Here is a 16,755-nt window from a genome sequence, read left to right on the forward strand (position 1 = left end):
TTAACATGTCAACTTCATTTCTTTTTTGAAAAAAGGAAATACGCAGAGAATATCTTATAGGTTAAAAAAAGTATTTGAGAACAAGCATCCATCCAGAAATGGTTTTGTGTGCATGCGCGCGCCATTATAATTTTTTATGCAGAAGCTCTTTCATTTAGGAAAACCAAGGTCTGCAAAATCCTGCAAAGCAGCAGTTTTTTGGGGGTTTTATTTGATGGTTCCCAGCAAGTGCTGTGCACTTTGCTGAGCTGTATCTACAGCGAAGGGAGAGCGAGCCCAGCACCCAGAGCCAACCTGACCGTGTACCCAGGGCCCCGTTGAGAGCTCCGTGTCTGCGTGCCGGTGCGGGGTGCCGCGTGCCAGCACACCCTGTGAAGGCTCAGGGATGCACGTGGCCGGGTCAGGCTTTGCCTGTGAGCTGAAGGGCAGCGTTCCCTGCAGACGTGTAACGCGGTGCCCAAGGGTTGGGGCTGTCCTGTCTCAGAGAGGAAAGGAGGCACCCACTGAGGCTCTCAGCACGCAAACCTGTGGGTTCAAGCACGGGGCGTCCCTGGCTTGAGGACGTCGTGAATGAGAGAGAAGTTAGGGTGTCAGCACCTTCCTTCCCGGACCGCCATGAGCACTGGCACGTCCTGCCTGGGGCTCGTCCCCAGCGCTACCCTGCCCTCACCTCTGCCAGGGATGCGAGTCCGGCTTTTGCCTAGGCAGAGATTTTGGCCTCTGGCTAGCGGGGTAGACCACCCTGACGTACAGCTCAGAAACGCCTGAGTAAGTGCAAACCGTCGTATCCCCAGGAGCAGAGTTGTTCCTCCTCTGGGGAAGATGCGGGACCGTCTGCGGGTCCCTTTCTGTCTCCGTCTGGCTGTGTACCTGCGGCGGGAAACCTTCCCTCGCGCACCGAGAGCGCACGGATCGCCTGCGGCGGGCAGAGTAAACAAACCCTCGCCCACCGCGGCGTGCGGAGTTGCAGCCGCACAAAACACATGTAGTGTTTTTACACTTAACTGATTTTATGCAGCACTGAAAGCAGAGAGTGTTAGAGATGATCTTCCTGGGCATCTTTATTGATCGCATGAAAGATGTCCATCCTCCTTTTCCTCCCCAGAAAGGAATATAATTAAGAGCAGAGAGAAATTTGCAGCAAAGCACGCGCAGGGTGAGTTGTGGCCCTTCGGTGAGTTGGGAATTTGTGCGATCCCACCGGCACAGGCAGAAAATGTACCCACAAGGAGTCCCGCGCCTCCCTCCCGTTAACACCCGCGGCACCGGACTGCCGAGCCCCGACGCGCCCAACTTCAAGGCAATTAAGGGTGAAGATCCAGCCTGAGCACGCCCTGTTGCCGAGATCCCCGAACAGCGGGTGATCTCAGGTACCATATGTACTGCAAAAAGCGTGCGGCACTTCGATGCGCCTGGTCTGCGTTTCAGCTTTCATTCTGAATTCACTTCCCTGTTTGAAGGCAGAGCTCTTATGCGATTCAAAGTTTTTTTGTGGTTTATTTTCGGGAAGGGGGGAAAAAAAAAAGATAATGTAATTCGGTGGTGCCATTTGCATCCTAGACAGATGATGAGTTGCTCTGGCTAGCAGCTTAACCCTATTATGCAATGCTGGGACCGTGACTTTATTAAATAATAATACAAATTATTTTAATACTGAGCCCCTTTGACTTGTAACTTTCTTCTGTAGCCACATTGTCAATGTGAATGAAATTTCATAGTTAAGGCATATAAACTAGAGTAAAAGGCATCCAGAAATCACAGCACTGGGGTGGCTGTTGAATACACTGCGTGTACTTGCGGTGCTAGCGTTACAGCGGTACAAAAAATCCCGGGAAAAAAACAGCGCAGTCATTTATTTCAGCAATAGCTCAGCGTGAGTGTGACCCAGGAGAACCCAGACAGATTCACGAGGCTTTGATAGAAAAAAGTAATAAAATTTAAGAAAAAAAAAAAAAAGAACCTGAGGTTTCAGGGGATTTTTATTAAATTGTTAGCACTTTCTTAGATCTCTAGAATTGAATGCAGAGTTTGAGTGGTTTCATTCAGAAAATGAGGGTCATGTTGACTCTGTGAGGACTACTTGCCCGCGCGTGGGCAGAGCCCTGCCAGGCACGGCTGATGGAGGGTTTGCTGGTACGGGCGAGGTGCGAGCGCAGAGTCCAGAGTTTGACAAAGGGTTCATGTATCCCAAACACTTCTGATTTCTGCTCTCTGTTTCGGAACATACCAAGCCAAAGACCTCGCAGAGGAGTTAAATTAGCACAACGCAATCTGTGACCAAAACTTAGATTTAATTTCTGAAAGAGAAGGTACTTTCAAAGAATTTGGGGGCAAATTACCTTTCTCATAGCAAACCGAGGGCTGCCTGTAGCCCTCGCGGTGCTTTGCTGTTGTCTGCTCCGTAGAGCTACACCGAAAGACCTACTTTTGATATCGACTTGTGTATACTTAACAACGGTATACGCACTTAAATAATTATGTGTACTGGAAAAGCTACCTAATGATCGGACAGTGCTACTCCCCAGCGTGCGGCAGCATAGCAGGATGATAACTATTTATTTACTCCTTGTGGATAATGTTCTGTTATTTTCTAGTTGTTGGCAATAGCAAGAGAGCATCTGATATATACAATATTGGTGTGTATCCAATTGTTTGTGAACATCTCAAGTTTTGAAACATGATTGTGAGAGAGGAATATAAGCTTAAGCCTGAAAGGCTAAAAAGCAGAAAGCCCCACACGTAAATGCTATTATGCACTTAATGAGGCAGGGTTTAAAAAAAAAAAAAAATCAGCCACACAAGTTGGTTTTATCAAAGAAAATGTATAAATAACAACCAGTGATTCAAACTGCCTCACAAAGGGAAAAGCAGGGACGGGAAGCTAGCACTTCACTTGTGGCATTCAGATAATAGTATTTACTACACTAATCTTTTGGGCTTAAGCAATTGACAATCAATATATTATTATCAACAAGCGTTAACGCAAACAAAAAGCTTCCATTTCTTTTTTAACCGTGTCCCTTAAGTCCCTTAAATTTAATTAAAACCAGACATCTCTCCCTCTAGTACAAATTAGAGTTAAAATCATATTAAATATTTGTTCTACGGGAAAACAAAAGTGTCAGCTTGTGCTACTGGGTTTGGCTGCCTTTTTTTCCCCCCTTTTTTTTTTACACACAGAGGGGGAAAAAAAATACCAGCTACTCAAAGTTAAAATAAAGTCTCTCTCCCTCCCTCCCCGTCTCCCAAGACTACTGTCTATAACATGTTGTTCCTTATAGAAAGTGGGATATGGTGGCATTTGCTTGATTAACTTGCTCGACAAAAGTGACAGCTGCTGTGGGTGCATGTAGCTAAGCTGCACAGCGCAGTTCCGCCTTTGTACATCTGTCAGCAAAAAAGGAGGAATAAAGAGTGAAAAGAGACAAATTGGTCCCAAAAGGCAATCCATTCAACTCAGGAGGTTTGCTCTATTCAAGCACTCGCTGGGAATCTCAAGTGCTAGGTAGCTTATTCAATTTCATTCATTCTTTAGAATGAGCCCACAAGTGTTTAATTTCTTATTCTGTTGAATAAAAAGGGGGAGCTTTTTTTTTTTTTATTGGAAGCATTAATTGTAAGACTAGCTGATCAATGCCTGTGATATTAACTCATTGCTTATTTTCTGGTTAGCTGTGTGCTCTTAGATCCACAGCCGCTAAACTTCATTTCTGTAACGTGGGCAATGTCATACCGATTTCTCTGCTCCTGGAAGAGCCAGGCGCTGAGAGACGCACTGCTCCGTGCCCTGAGCCTTGGCCCCTGCCAGGCTCGGGGGAATGGGCCAAATCCTCGGCAGGTGTAAACCAAGGGAGTCACTGGTTTATTATTGATGCCACCCGTGGCCGTGGCCGGGACACGACCGAGCCAGATGCTCTTTGCCCATGGGGCTGAGCCCCTGACCGCGCTGCAGGTTTGGCCCTCTGTGCGGGAGGTTTCGCAGCTCAAAATGCTGAGCTGCCTTTGGGTGGCTCTTCTGGCGCCCCGGGGAACGGCAGGGGAGGGGGACCCCGTAAGCAGGGCACTGTGGAGTGATGATACCAGAAGATGAGTTTTGTTGAGCAGCGGGAAGAAAAGTTGATGAACGCGTGGGATGGCGATGGCTTGAGTGCGCAGGTCTCCGCTTGCCATCCAGAAAACGGATGCTTGCAGGGGAGAGGTGTGCCTCTTCCTTCTTCATCGTGTGGCAGAAGGTCCGTCCCCGTCTCCTCGTCGACACTGGGGACCGGAGCTACGTGTGCGCCTGAGGGACCGCGGCTCTTTGCCCGCCTTGGCTGTGCCACATCCCCCTCCGGTCCCACCACCACCTCTCTTAGCTCAAGGATTTCAGACACATTTGTGTCTCCACTCTTTCCCCACCCTCCTGGCTCTGGGTCAGCCTTGGGGACGGCACATCACCTTCTGCAGCAAGCAAAACCCAGGTTTCCAAAAAACAACCTGAGAAATAGCCGGGGCTCAGCTCTGGTAGCCTGGCCAAGGCCTCGCTAGCGCAGGCTGGGAGCAGGGCAGGAGGCATGCTTCGTCCCACCACCACTCTCGCCCACATCCAGTCTCCCAGCTGAGCTGGCCTTCGGAGGAGGCTCTCAAACTGGGGTCACATACACTGCCATGTACGTTCAGGCTTGCTGGGAATGTCTTGTTTGTTTGTTTGTTTGTTTGTTTTAAAGAAAAGAGTAGGAAACTGCATTGGCCGTGAGGCTCTGCACTTCAATGCTTACTGTCTTTACCATGTTTTTATAACTGCAACGACCACCGGGGATCAACAGCAAAAGAAACATTGAGCGAAGGTGGAGAGGAACAACTTGGTGGCCACAGAAGACCAGAGGGACAAGAGTGGTCCTTCCATGACTGCCATCAAGCAGCCTGGGCTTTGGGTTGCAGGCCTGCAGACAGCATCACGTGTACAAACCTGGCTGCGTGTGCGTCCAGCACGCCGCGAGCAAACGCAGGAGCACGGTCCCTTGGGCAGGCAGACTTCACCAGAAGAGCTCCTGCTCCCGTAGACCGAGGACGTCTTCACGCAGCGCTGGCAGCTGCGTGCGCAGAGCTGCTCCCCCGAAAGCACGGTCCGGAGCTGCTGCGGCTGCTTCCCCAAGGTCCCTGCGGAGACAGCACCTGCCAAGGGGACGCGGCTGCCATGAACGCATGTGACAACACCGAATACCGAATTTGATCCCAGAGCCGCCCAGGATGGGGATGGACAGGGCTCTGTGGGCTGTCACGTACTGCCGGCAGTTGTAAATCAGCACAGCCGCGCTGTGTTTTCCACCAGCTGAGCTTCTGGCCCGTTGGATGGGGACGCAAACACCACATACAAAGAGTCGGTAATTTTTTAATTCTTTTTTTTTCCTGGCTGATCAAGTCGCGTTGAGAGAGGGCTGTTGCCCGACAGCAGGTTCAGTTTTCCTTTGAGAAGTAAGACTCACAGTCAGCACGTTCCGCTACCCCTTCCCACCTCTGTGGTCCCCTCGCTCCGCGCTGGCTCGGGGATGCTGCAGAGGCAGCCGCCCAGCCCCTCACCTTTGAAACACCTTGAATTCAAGGCTTCATTTCAAAGCTGCCTTTCAGCATTTCAAAACCAGTCCGTGTCCTGGACAAAGAGAGGGAGCCAGCCGGCGTTCAGAGCCTCCTTGAGCAATACTTGTCACAGTTTTAAATAGATTTGCCCTGCTTGGATTGGTTCTGGTTGGAAAGTGAGTACTGAAATGAGAGGTCATAGGGGAGAGTTACTATGGTAATTGAGTAGTATCACCAGTAGTTTTGCTCTTATGAGCATTAAAGCACATAATAATAGACAAACAACAGTGGTTAAAGCAAGCAGGTAGGATTACTATGTTCTTTTGTCAGAAGTATATAATGTCTTGTAGTCAGTTTTAAAGACTTCTCAACCCCCAAATCCACCCAGCAGTCACCTGCTGAGTAATTTTGTATGCCTAATCTCTAGCCCTTAACTACAAGCTTTCTGCTAATTTGAGGCAAATGGGTATTTTTGACACTAAATAGGGCAGTAAAGAATCCCTGACCTAGAAAAACTCCATTCCAAGGCACTGAGAGCAGAAAAATATTCTTTCAGCATCCTTGTGAGACCTTTGAAATGACATAAAATAGCTTTGACTAAACTGTGCTGCAGCTTTCGATTAATGGTTTGCAGAAACTTGCTGAACATCCCTACTACAACTTCCCCCATAAAACTTGTCACTTCAGATTGCCATCAGCCACCACAACAATAATCATTTCATGCCTATTGCTAATTGCAAGCACAGCTGAGGCTCAGCGGGGTGCTCTTGCACAGTCCCAGGCCTTTATACCAGCCTCAATCTGTTGTATGGCACTTGTTCACACACAAAAAAACTACCAGTAAAGGCAGAAAGAGGCAGAGTCACAGGTTTCTTGTAATCCCTCTGCTACCCTGCTGACAACCCAGCCCTATAAGCATTCCTGGTTTTGTCCCACTCTTTACAAAAGCTGAAGTGACCTTAAGCTACTAGTATGTAAGCTTTTGAATGAAGAATACAGCTCCTTCAGGTGCCTTAAGAAGCAGTGTTGCATCTGGCTTACGAGATTCTGTTTGCAGCACCCCTGGGGTGAGCTGTGGCTTCCTGTAACATGTAAAATATGAGTGTGAACTCAAGGTTCATGGCAAGGAACAGGAGGTCATGCTTCCATTCAGCTCACACCAAAGAAGACGGGGGTTTGCAGATGTTCCTGGGTATGTGTAATGACACCACCTCCCGGAAAGCGCAGGAACACAGCACAGGGCTTTTTTTTTTTTTTTTTTTTTTTTTTGATAAAACGTGCCACACTCAGTGTGTTACTTGCAGATTTATTCATATCAATTTTTGCAATTTATGTATTCAGAGACAAACTTGCTATTTCAGCAACTTCTTATTGATCATGCTTTTGCATTCAAAAAAAAAAAAGGCAGGGGGGGAACGAGGAAGCTTCTTGCTCGAGCTGGCTGGGGTGTTGCATGGGCAGCCGTGGAAGCCCACGCCTTGGTATGCTTCAGTTCCTCTAACGCCTGTCCAGGAGCATCCCAGCCAGCCCATGGCCCACCTCATCTACCCAGGCTAGCACCTAGCAATGAGGGTCGCTGGGAAAGACAGATGGGGAACGGGAAAACTAACCTGAAAAAGGGATTAAATTCCTGGTCGTGCAAATACCGTATCTATTTGCTGTTACTGGGCTCCGATAGCATCTAAAGAACATCTGTTTGCATTTTCTGAGCTGTTAGCCAGGTCACCTGCGACACACCTCCGTGGGAGCCCTGGTCCCTTCCCCGCTGATATCCCAGTGGATGTGTGGCACCTACCACACATCCCCCGGGATACAGCCTCCACAGCCGTCCCTCACCCCACGCCCCCGGACTAAGTGCCAATTGTTCTCCGAGTGACGGACGGGGGTGCCAGCGAGCATCAGTAACGTGCGCGCAGCAGTGAGATATGTGGCGTCGGGGTCTATGGACCTGGGAGCATCAATGAGGTCTGGTCGTTCTTTACAAGCAGTTGTGAGGAGCTTTGAGAAAATGTATTTATACCAGTTACTGTGCCCACGCCACAGTTTAGCTGGCCCTGGGGCTCCAGAAATGTGCCTGAAATGTGTTGCCCCAGGGTAAGGCCCCAATGGTCAGCATTTGGGTTGTGCCCTCTGCACCTTGTGTATGGGGACATGGCGCAAGGCTGCAGCCGGAGCCCCGAGGAACCCTGCGTCCCCGGCACGCGCCCCGGTGCCCTTCGGGGAATGGCAGATCCACCCGGGAGAGAGAGGCAGCCGGCATCCTGGCAGGACCACGCTGCGCTCTTTTGTCTGGAATGATCACGTTTCCGTTTCGGAGCATTTGGCTTTGTTGTTGTTTTTTTAATAATATAATCATATGCAAATGTTATCTTCTTTGGTAGGTTAGTCATGAATCAGAGGGCTTGTGCATCTTATAGCACATCAACACTAGTGATAGCTAAAGGGAACATCTAATTTATGGGCTAACTTATTTTTATGAATATGCAGGGCTTAAATTCAGCAGTTGGTGTGTGCTCTATGAAGTGACGTGACGGTTTTGTGTATCAAGATCAATGAATTAGACTTTGTCTTTTTCTCATAAAGCAGAAAGTCTTTGGAGTAACTCAGCTTTGAGCGAGAGAGCTCCTTTCAGGCAGCCGAGCAATACGCCTGGCTGAGCCCTTGCCAGCCGGTCCTCCAGAGGAGAGGGGTACGATTCAGATTCAGCTCGGAGGAGTTCGCATCTCCCCAGAATCCAGCGTGTTGAGGTGCCTAACAGAAACACAGCAAGGTGTTTCCTTTAGCTAACCTGAAGGTCTTGCAGCAGCGACGTCGCCTTGCCGGTGACCTCTGGGCAGAGGCTATCGTTTGTTTACCTACCTGTACAGCCGTGTAGCTGCGCGCGGCGCGGGACGAACAGAAATGGCTGGACCTGCCCTTGCAGGGACTTCTCCTCTCGTTTAGAGGCGACACGAACACCCGGCAGATCATTTCGTGGCAGACGAGAGGCAGCAGCGCAAGGGAGAGGGTGTGTGTATGTAACATACGGTCGCTTCATTCCCCTGTGGGTTTTGATTTAAAGAAGTTGTAGCGTTTGGGTCAGCTGGGCATCCATGTGCCAGCGCAGCCCTGGGTCACAGCTAATGTCGCCCTAATGAGGGCATGACTCAGTAAGCAAGTTGATTGCAGAAAAGTAACATTATAAACATGAACGACCTCTCTGCTTTGCCCCCGTGGGCCCCCAGCATTACAAGGGGACTCAGGCAGGTCCCCCCGTGGCAGCAGTGCCACCCCCAGACAGATGCCGTGTGTCCCGAGAGGTTGTCCTGGCACCCACAGGCACTTCAGGCTCTCTGGGGGATTTCCAGGGATATCCAGAGCATCCAGGGATGCTCTGACCACTAAGACTAGTCAAGGATTGGAAAGAATGAAGACCCATCAGACCTTCACGGCTAGTATTTTGGTCAGGCCTACAACAGCTAACCAGGGTGCTTCACTCACTATTCAACCCCAGCCAGGACCTCAAGTGACAGCTAACAGTATCTGAGCTTGCTTTCTGTTACGGAGAAGGCTCCTGTTGCCTGTCTGAATCAGTTTCATTCAAGCTCTTCGCTCTTCCCAGATCTCCGTCCTGGAGATGAAGGGCCTGCAGGAATCCCTGCCACAAGTTGCACGAGGTGTAAGCATAAAGCAAGAGATCGCTGTGCGCCATTCCTTTGGTGACCCTTCCACCCCTTTATTTCCTCCATTTTATTAAGAGGTGGTGTAGAAATAAAAGTGCAGGAACATCCTCATTGGAGCGGGAGAAAACCCCTTCCCCACGCAGCATGACTAACCTCTGCGGTCTGTGCCTGGCGGAGGACAGCAACTCCTGGGCGTGTTGCCGTACGGCTCAACAATGTGTGTTGAGCCCACGTTTTTGTGATGCTGGGCTGGTGTAGCTTGGACTCATTTGTTTGCTTTGGTCAGCCTTGTGCTGGCTGGTGGGTGCTCCAGGACGGCGGTGCCTGCGGGCCCCGATGCTGCCAGCTAAGCCCTACCCAGGCACAGCTTACGGTGTCGGCGCCGCTCGCCCGGCAGTGACAGCCGCACTCTGCTCGCAGGCAGGGTAACAACTCACCGGCCTCGGTTTTCCAATTGCAGAATATTCAGTTGTCACAACCAGAGGGAAGAGGGCATGCTGCGGCGTCAGACCCCCACCCGATGGTGCCGCGTGCCGCACGCCGCCGGGCTTAGACTGATGCAAGGTTTTAGGCTAGTCGGGAGGGAGCTGCTCTTCAGACTAACCTGGATGGCGCTCGGTCAAGATTTTTATAAACTGGTCCGGTGTTCTGTGGTTTTTTGTCTCTAACTGGCTCTAGATTAATTGCAGCTGGTCTGCAGTATAGGTGTTGATCTGTGCGTGTCTGTAAGAGCGATCGCGAGGGAAGGGCGTGACTGTGCGCACAGAGGCGTGAGGGGTTTCTGTACGTGGGCCACTCTGTAATCAACCGTTGTGCGGAGCGCCGTGGGGGCATGTTTGTGATCCCCCCCGGCCACAGTCCCTGCTTTTCCTTCTCTCGAGGGCTCGCTGCTCGTCTGTGTGGCAGCAGACGTGCAATGCCAGCCCCGCGCTGATCCACAACCCACCGGAGACTTCCTGCGCTGCAGGGCTGGCAGGCTGCTGCTACACAGCTGCGAGCCTTTTTCACAGACAAGCAGCAAAATTTCAGCCCCTGGAGGGGCCCTGTGAGTTCAGCAGCTTGAAACAAGCTCATTTGTTTGCTGCTTTTCCATCTTCCGTAATTGTAAGGGTGAAACCAAAGCATGTCCCGCGCAGCCGGGGCAGGCATCGGTAGGTGCTTACACCAGCATCCTCGCCCGCAGCCAAACCTCCCCGCACAAGCCTCCCCTCCTCTCGCCCTCAGGGAACCAGACTCGCCCCGTGGCTGGTTATGTTGGAATTTCGAGACGGTAAGTGGCTTGAGTGTGGGTCTGACACACTTAAGGCAGGACTGTGCTCTCACTGGCAGGGGGAATGGGTTAAAAAATGGATTGAGGCAAACGCACACCACTGCTGGCAAGTCCCGTCAATGGCAAAGTCCGATTACAAAAACCTTGTGGTGTTGCTGGTGGCTGTTACCCCTCCTAAGATGTTCATCGTTGTTATTACTAAAATTTAAAAGGTCATGCATGGAAATTCTGTGTAAAAGAGGGTGCCTGTCTCCCCCTCTAAGTCTGTCATATCCCATTGATGGGCACTCGTGGGAAAGGTTGGTGCTGACTGTATGCTGGGTGCCCTGTGTGATTCAGGGCACAGCACGCAGCCCTTGCTGGAGAAGTCCTGTCTCTCTTGCAGCAATGGTACACCAGCTCGATGAATGTTGTCTGCACCTGGCTGACGGACCGCATGGACCTGCAGCTTCACATTTATCAACTGAAAACTCTCATTAGGATAGTGAAGGTAATAGTCTGATGCGTTTTCGCTACCGTCTTGCTGTCGGAAGGAGCGTGTGTGTATGGCTGCATGCGTGCGGCATGTTCTCCTAGGCAAACTGTTGCTGGCAAATATATTAACCCATTTGCTAAAATTCTTAAAAATTAAGATACTTGTGTGTACGGCATGTAGCAAAGCATGAACAGGAACATGAAATGCATATAAATGCAAAATACAGGTGTGCAAATAAGAACAAAGTAAGCGCTTGCATGAAAAAAGGGAAACCCTATTGGGGTCTGTTCGACCTTACCTGTACAATAAGCGCACCAAAATTAGCCTTTTTTGTGGACAAACATGTTGATCACACCAATGAACTCAGTTGTTAAAACGGGTTAAATCAAACCAAAAGTTTTTAACCCTATTTTACTAGAAGCATTTAAGCCCAGCTATTGCTTGTGATTATCGTCAGAATGCAAATGAGGACTGTTCTCATAGATAATTGAAGTTGTTTCTTTTACAATGGGTGTATATAATCAACTTGAAGAGATCACAAAGGTGAGATAACATACCCCGAAAGTAACATTTTTCCCCTTGAGTGCACGTGTATGTGTATATGTGTGTGTGTGCGTGCCTTGGACTAATGATAATTATTTCAGTGTGAAATCGCAGTGGTTTACATGAAATAATAAGATCACAGAAGGGGGTAGATACATTTTTGATCATTTTAGGTTCTATCTAATGCTTTTTGGTCTAGTATTTTATAATGTTTATGGTCTTGTGTGCAGTGAACACATTGAAGGCATGAATAAATTAAAACCAAAATGTATTAAATGTGCTTTTCATAACTGAAAACAACAGGCACAGACAAATTATTTCTACTTGTCAGCTAGCTGAGGAAAGCTTTCTTCCTTGTGCTTTATTTATACCAATATTACATTCAGAAGCAGCTACAACAAATCCAAGGACTTACTGAAATAGCAGAACAGTAAGTAGTTTCCACGCAGAGCACAGAGCAGAATTAAGTGAACTACAAGGCCAGAGTTTTATCTCACAGAGTTAAGAAGTTTTTAAACATAAATTCACATGAGAGATATTAATCGTAGTAACAAGGGAAATGTAGCTAACTATGGAAATACAACGCCAGTTTCATAATTAGGTGAAGAAAGACAGATTTAAGAAACACATGCCATGTGCTTATGTTTATACATCAACGATTTTCCCCGGTATCCTAAACTTAGCTTATTTAATCCCTATACTGTAGGTAGGATTATTTAATATGGAGCATTCTGGGAACATGTAATCACGTCTGCAGTTACGGGCGATAAGCGTTCTGCTGCGTGAAGAGTAACTGACGTTACAGGCAGATGAATGCATCCAGAAGCAAGGAAAGTTAGGTGGAGCAGAGCCCTGATCTGTGGCTTCAATGTCTTTTTAGACCCCGACCTACCACACGTGAAGGTCCCCTGAGCAGCCCCCAGTACACCCCTGCTTTGAAGCTGCTTGCAGCCAGGCAGCCCGGCCACGCTGCGGGCCCTGCAGGGGCAGGGCCGGCGTCGCAGAGCTGTAGTTTGCTGCTCAAGGCACCCCAAAGGGACCTCTGCCACAGCGGCCTCTGCGCTGCGCGGGGCGATGCGAAACGTCCCCGGGGCTGGGGTTTCCCTGGGGGCCCAGCCTCTTCCGTCGGTGGCCTCGCACCCCGAGCACAGGGGCACGGGCCGACTCTTGCGGCGAAGCTGGGGAGCCGGTGTCAGCCCTGACCTCCGTGCTGTCCCCTCCTCCCTCCGTGCCTCTCCCCGCTCTAGAAAACGTACCGGGATTTCCGATTGCAAGGCGTGCTGGACTCCACCTTAAACAGCAAAACCTACGAGACCATCCGGAACCGACTGACGGTGGAGGAGGCCACGGCGTCGGTCAGCGAAAGCGGCGGGCTCCAGGGGATCACCATGAAGGACAGCGATGAGGAAGACGAAGAGGATGACTAGGGGAGCTGGCCTGGAGGACCGGCTGGGGGTCGCCTGGTATCTGTGCATGTACCTCGTCTGTAACTCAAGTTAGCCACATTAGGAATTTTTATGTCAGCTCTAAATGCCCATGAGAAGTTTACCAATACAAATGCCATGTTAGCTGTGTGGTAATAAGATTAGCACCTCTCTTTGATTCATCGGTTTCCTAATTTCATATCTGTATGTTCATAAGCAATATGGAGCACCATTGTTTAATACTGTTAATGGAAAAACTACATAGAAAACATGCTAGGTGTGTCCCTGTTATAATTAAAGTTTAAACAATGCTTCATTAATGTACTGTATATACATTGATGGTAAATTGTTGTGAAGATGAGTGAATCGAGTCCTTTCATTTCTTTGTTTCTCTTCTGTGGATGCCAACTGCTTAAAATTAATAAAAAAACAGGTTTGTTTTTAAAAGAAGAACGAGGCAATTACAAATGATTTTTTTGTTCTCTCTGTTCATTTAAAAACCAGAAAACAAACAAACCCAGACAGACGTTTGAATCACTCTGCATCCTTGTTAATGTACCAGGCTCTTCCCTTCAATATGCAGTTAACTCCATAGAGGCTACGTCCCAAAGGATTAGTCATTCTAATTGCCACACCAGATTAATCCTATCATTATGGATATATCATGCCACATTACAAGTCCAAAGCAGTTGTTTTATGTTGACGTTTGCTCCTCTAAATGTTACATTTTTGTTTAAATTTCAAATAACTGTGTATGTACAAAGACAACTTTAATTACAATCTTAGACTATACAAATGTAATAATATATTGAATATTTATTTCAGTAGATTGTAACCATAGTTTACAATTCCTCTGTTTCACAATGGTTTTTATATATGTCATGTACATTGCATTTTGACCAGTAACTGCATGTCCATCAGTCCCCCCTCCAGAGCTTTTACTTTCTGTGTAAAATAGTGATCCATCTTGCTTTTTTTGCCTTATACAAGCCGACAGTTGTAAAAGTGTGAGAACTGTGGCTTCTCAATAAATAACTATTCAGATGTCCTAAGAATAAATTATGGAGTCTTTTTATGTCTGCCTTAGAAAAAAAAAGAATTACAAGCTGAGATGTAAGAGCCCCCACCTCTCAGAATAAAGGCATTTTCTTTTCTCATGGCTGTTTTTACAGTTTATTAATTAAGAAGATAGTTTCCTGATTTGCTCCCAAAGGTCAGGGTGGGACCAGACTCTACATTCCCCAGGTACAAGGACATTTCTGCTGTCACCTCCACAGTTGTTTCCACCGTTAGCTGCTCTCTACGTCCTCTGATCTGTCTCAGGTCGTCTCATTGCCCCTGTTGTTACGTGGAAATCAGCCTTGCCTGACACTTACCTTCCACCAAATGGCCTCAGTTTGTATTTTAACTTCTCCCAAAAGAGCCAAGTGCAGCAGCCTGCAAGGCACTTACGAACACACAGCACGGGGCATACCCCTAGCTGAAATTAAAAGGCTGGTTTGATGGAAAGCATGTTAGGTTGGGAGTTTTCTAAGAGGTTTTGCAGTCACTCCCTCCCATCAGCCAATTCAAACCAAAAATGACTGCTGCTAGCCCAGGTTTCAGTCATTTGAGAGAGAAGGAGAAGAGCTGATGTCCTTTGCCCCCAAGCACAGCAACCTGTTGCCACCCTGGGGAACAAGGACAAATGTTCACCAGCTACAAATAAAAGATGGGCTGGAAAAACATCCTGCCTGGACGAGCCTTCCTGACAACATCAACCATTAAACTAAACCATCTTCCAGTTCCCAAGAGCCATGAGACACTCCCTGGACATATGGGAGGAGGAGGAGGGGACCTCCGGGAACAGCCAGTGAAGCAGGTGTTGACTCCCAAATGGGGCTGGGATAGTTATGGAGCCTGGAGCAATATGCACCTGTAATGCTGCATTTTGGGTCCCTTCCCTCTCAGGTAGAGTTTAGCACCTAGCTCTGGAGGTGCTCTGCAGCCCCATCTGGATGGCCATACCCTACACATTCAACGCCCACCTGCCCGTGGTGACCTGCATACTCTACCCCCTTGGAATAGGGACATTAGCAGGGTCTTTACTTTAGGAGTGGGTGGTAGGCATGCACATTTAGTACCATTTACATATTGATGAGCCATTTGATGCACAAGTTTTGAACCCTGACTCTAGCCCAGCAGACCACTTGAGTTTTGTCTTGCTCCATGATGCTGGTAGAGGGAAGCATTGCCAGGAAAAGCCAACTCCAAGGACTTAGGCAGGAACGTGGCCTTGTGACCACTGACACAGGAAGATCTTCCCCCTTCTTACCCATTCTCTAGCTGTGAAAATACTTGGTCCTAAATACCCAGAGAAACTGAGATAGCAGGAGAACATTTAAGTCATACTGAGTCCACCAAAACCAATTCAGGTACCTCTGCAGGTCTGTCACTGGGACACATACAAAACCCATCTGTATCTTGACATCGTTAAGCTTGGAGCCTTCCGTCACACCCTGAAGCCCTAACAGGACTTGCCTGACAAAACAAGTCTCACAAAACATAAAGGAATGAACAAACTGCAAGCACCACCTGGTCCTTCTTTCTAGGTCATTGAGATCCACTTGAGATCCATACACATCTCCCCTTGAGGTGCATGCGTGTGCGCAACCCTTCTTCATCCTCTCCCTTAGCTGTGCCAAGTATTTATTTGAAGGGCAACAGCTCCAAGAGGAGGCACTGGGAAAACCTTACCTGGGGTGGTCACCAGGCTGGTAGCAAAGAGCAATGGGGGAGACACAAATTTGTAGCTCTACTCCCAGTCAGGCAGAGCAGAGCTGGAGAAACAGCTTGATTCTGCTCTGGAACTGGCTTCCTTTTTTTTTTTTTTTTTTTTAACATGAAATATTTATTGGGTAAAAACACAGCCCACTTCCACCTGCCACCTTTCAAAATAGTGAGCCCTGCTCAGTTTTTTGAATGAAAGAGTGTGGGCGCAGCCTTCAGGAGACGATCCTTGGCTGTGCATCACTAACACACATAGGTGCCTCCCTGAAACGCAGTGATGGACACCCTTGTCTGAGTTGCTCTGTCATTAGCAATGACCCTATAGCCTGTGACAGCTTTTTGCATGTCCTCAAACCCCAATAAAGCACCTCAGAGACTCTGTAACAACCCTGAGGATATGTCAGGCTTGACCACACATTCAAAATAAGGAAACATTAGCCACTGTACTTCTTTTAAGGAGTTTGGACCCAAATTATGAGCTTCAAGTTACATACTTTAGTGTGAGCGGGGAGAAGAACTCATGTACGAGCAATGCTGCAAAGCAGGATTTAACCTCCCACTCCAGAGCAAAGGAGCACATCGTACCCTGATCCCCACTGCTTTTAACCCTGCAAATGGTTACGTGGGTTCTGGCAGCCCGACCCCGTCCTATATGGGTGCTGCACCATGGTACCAAGAGTGAGAAGTGCTGGCTTGGGTTAATCCTGCAGAAATGTTGAATCCAAAATGGTGTTGTTTTTATCCGGAAAACATAAATCCAGGTTTAAAGCCCTCCTGGCCACAGACTACGCTTTGGACAGGACTCAGGTTCCTGCAGAGCAGAGCTGCACCTCGGGAAGCATCTAAAAGGGCTTGCTGATGGGTGGGAGCACTCTGGCAAACCCAGCCAAGAAACGCAGAGGTCTGCTGCTGGTTTCGCTTCAACCCATGGCTGCGATGGAATGAGCTCCAACAGTCAAAGGACTTTCTGCCAGTACAACTGCACCTAGATGAAGAATCTGCCAGTACAGTTATGTCAATCAGTTTTGGGGAAAGAGGAAAATTTCATGCCTCTGC

General features: G+C 48.5%; 1 protein-coding gene across 8 annotated transcripts in view; it reads left to right on the plus strand.

The window, feature by feature from the left end:
• The window catches only part of CADPS (calcium dependent secretion activator), a gene marked incomplete at its 3' end in the record, with an annotated part of 218,948 nt that extends 206,015 nt beyond the window's left edge, over window positions 1–12,933 (plus strand). For all 8 annotated transcript variants that reach the window (XM_082004650.1, XM_082004652.1, XM_082004653.1 and 5 more), the window contains 2 exons: window positions 10,874–10,978; window positions 12,754–12,933. In XM_082004650.1, the coding sequence (XP_081860776.1) occupies window positions 10,874–10,978; window positions 12,754–12,933 (285 nt within the window). The remainder of the gene's footprint in view (window positions 1–10,873; window positions 10,979–12,753) is intronic.
• Between the last annotated feature and the right edge of the window lie 3,822 nt (window positions 12,934–16,755).

The sequence above is a fragment of the Phaethon aethereus genome (genome assembly GCF_964289735.1).
Source record: "Phaethon aethereus genome assembly, chromosome: 11".
Classification (NCBI taxonomy): domain Eukaryota; kingdom Metazoa; phylum Chordata; class Aves; order Phaethontiformes; family Phaethontidae; genus Phaethon; species Phaethon aethereus.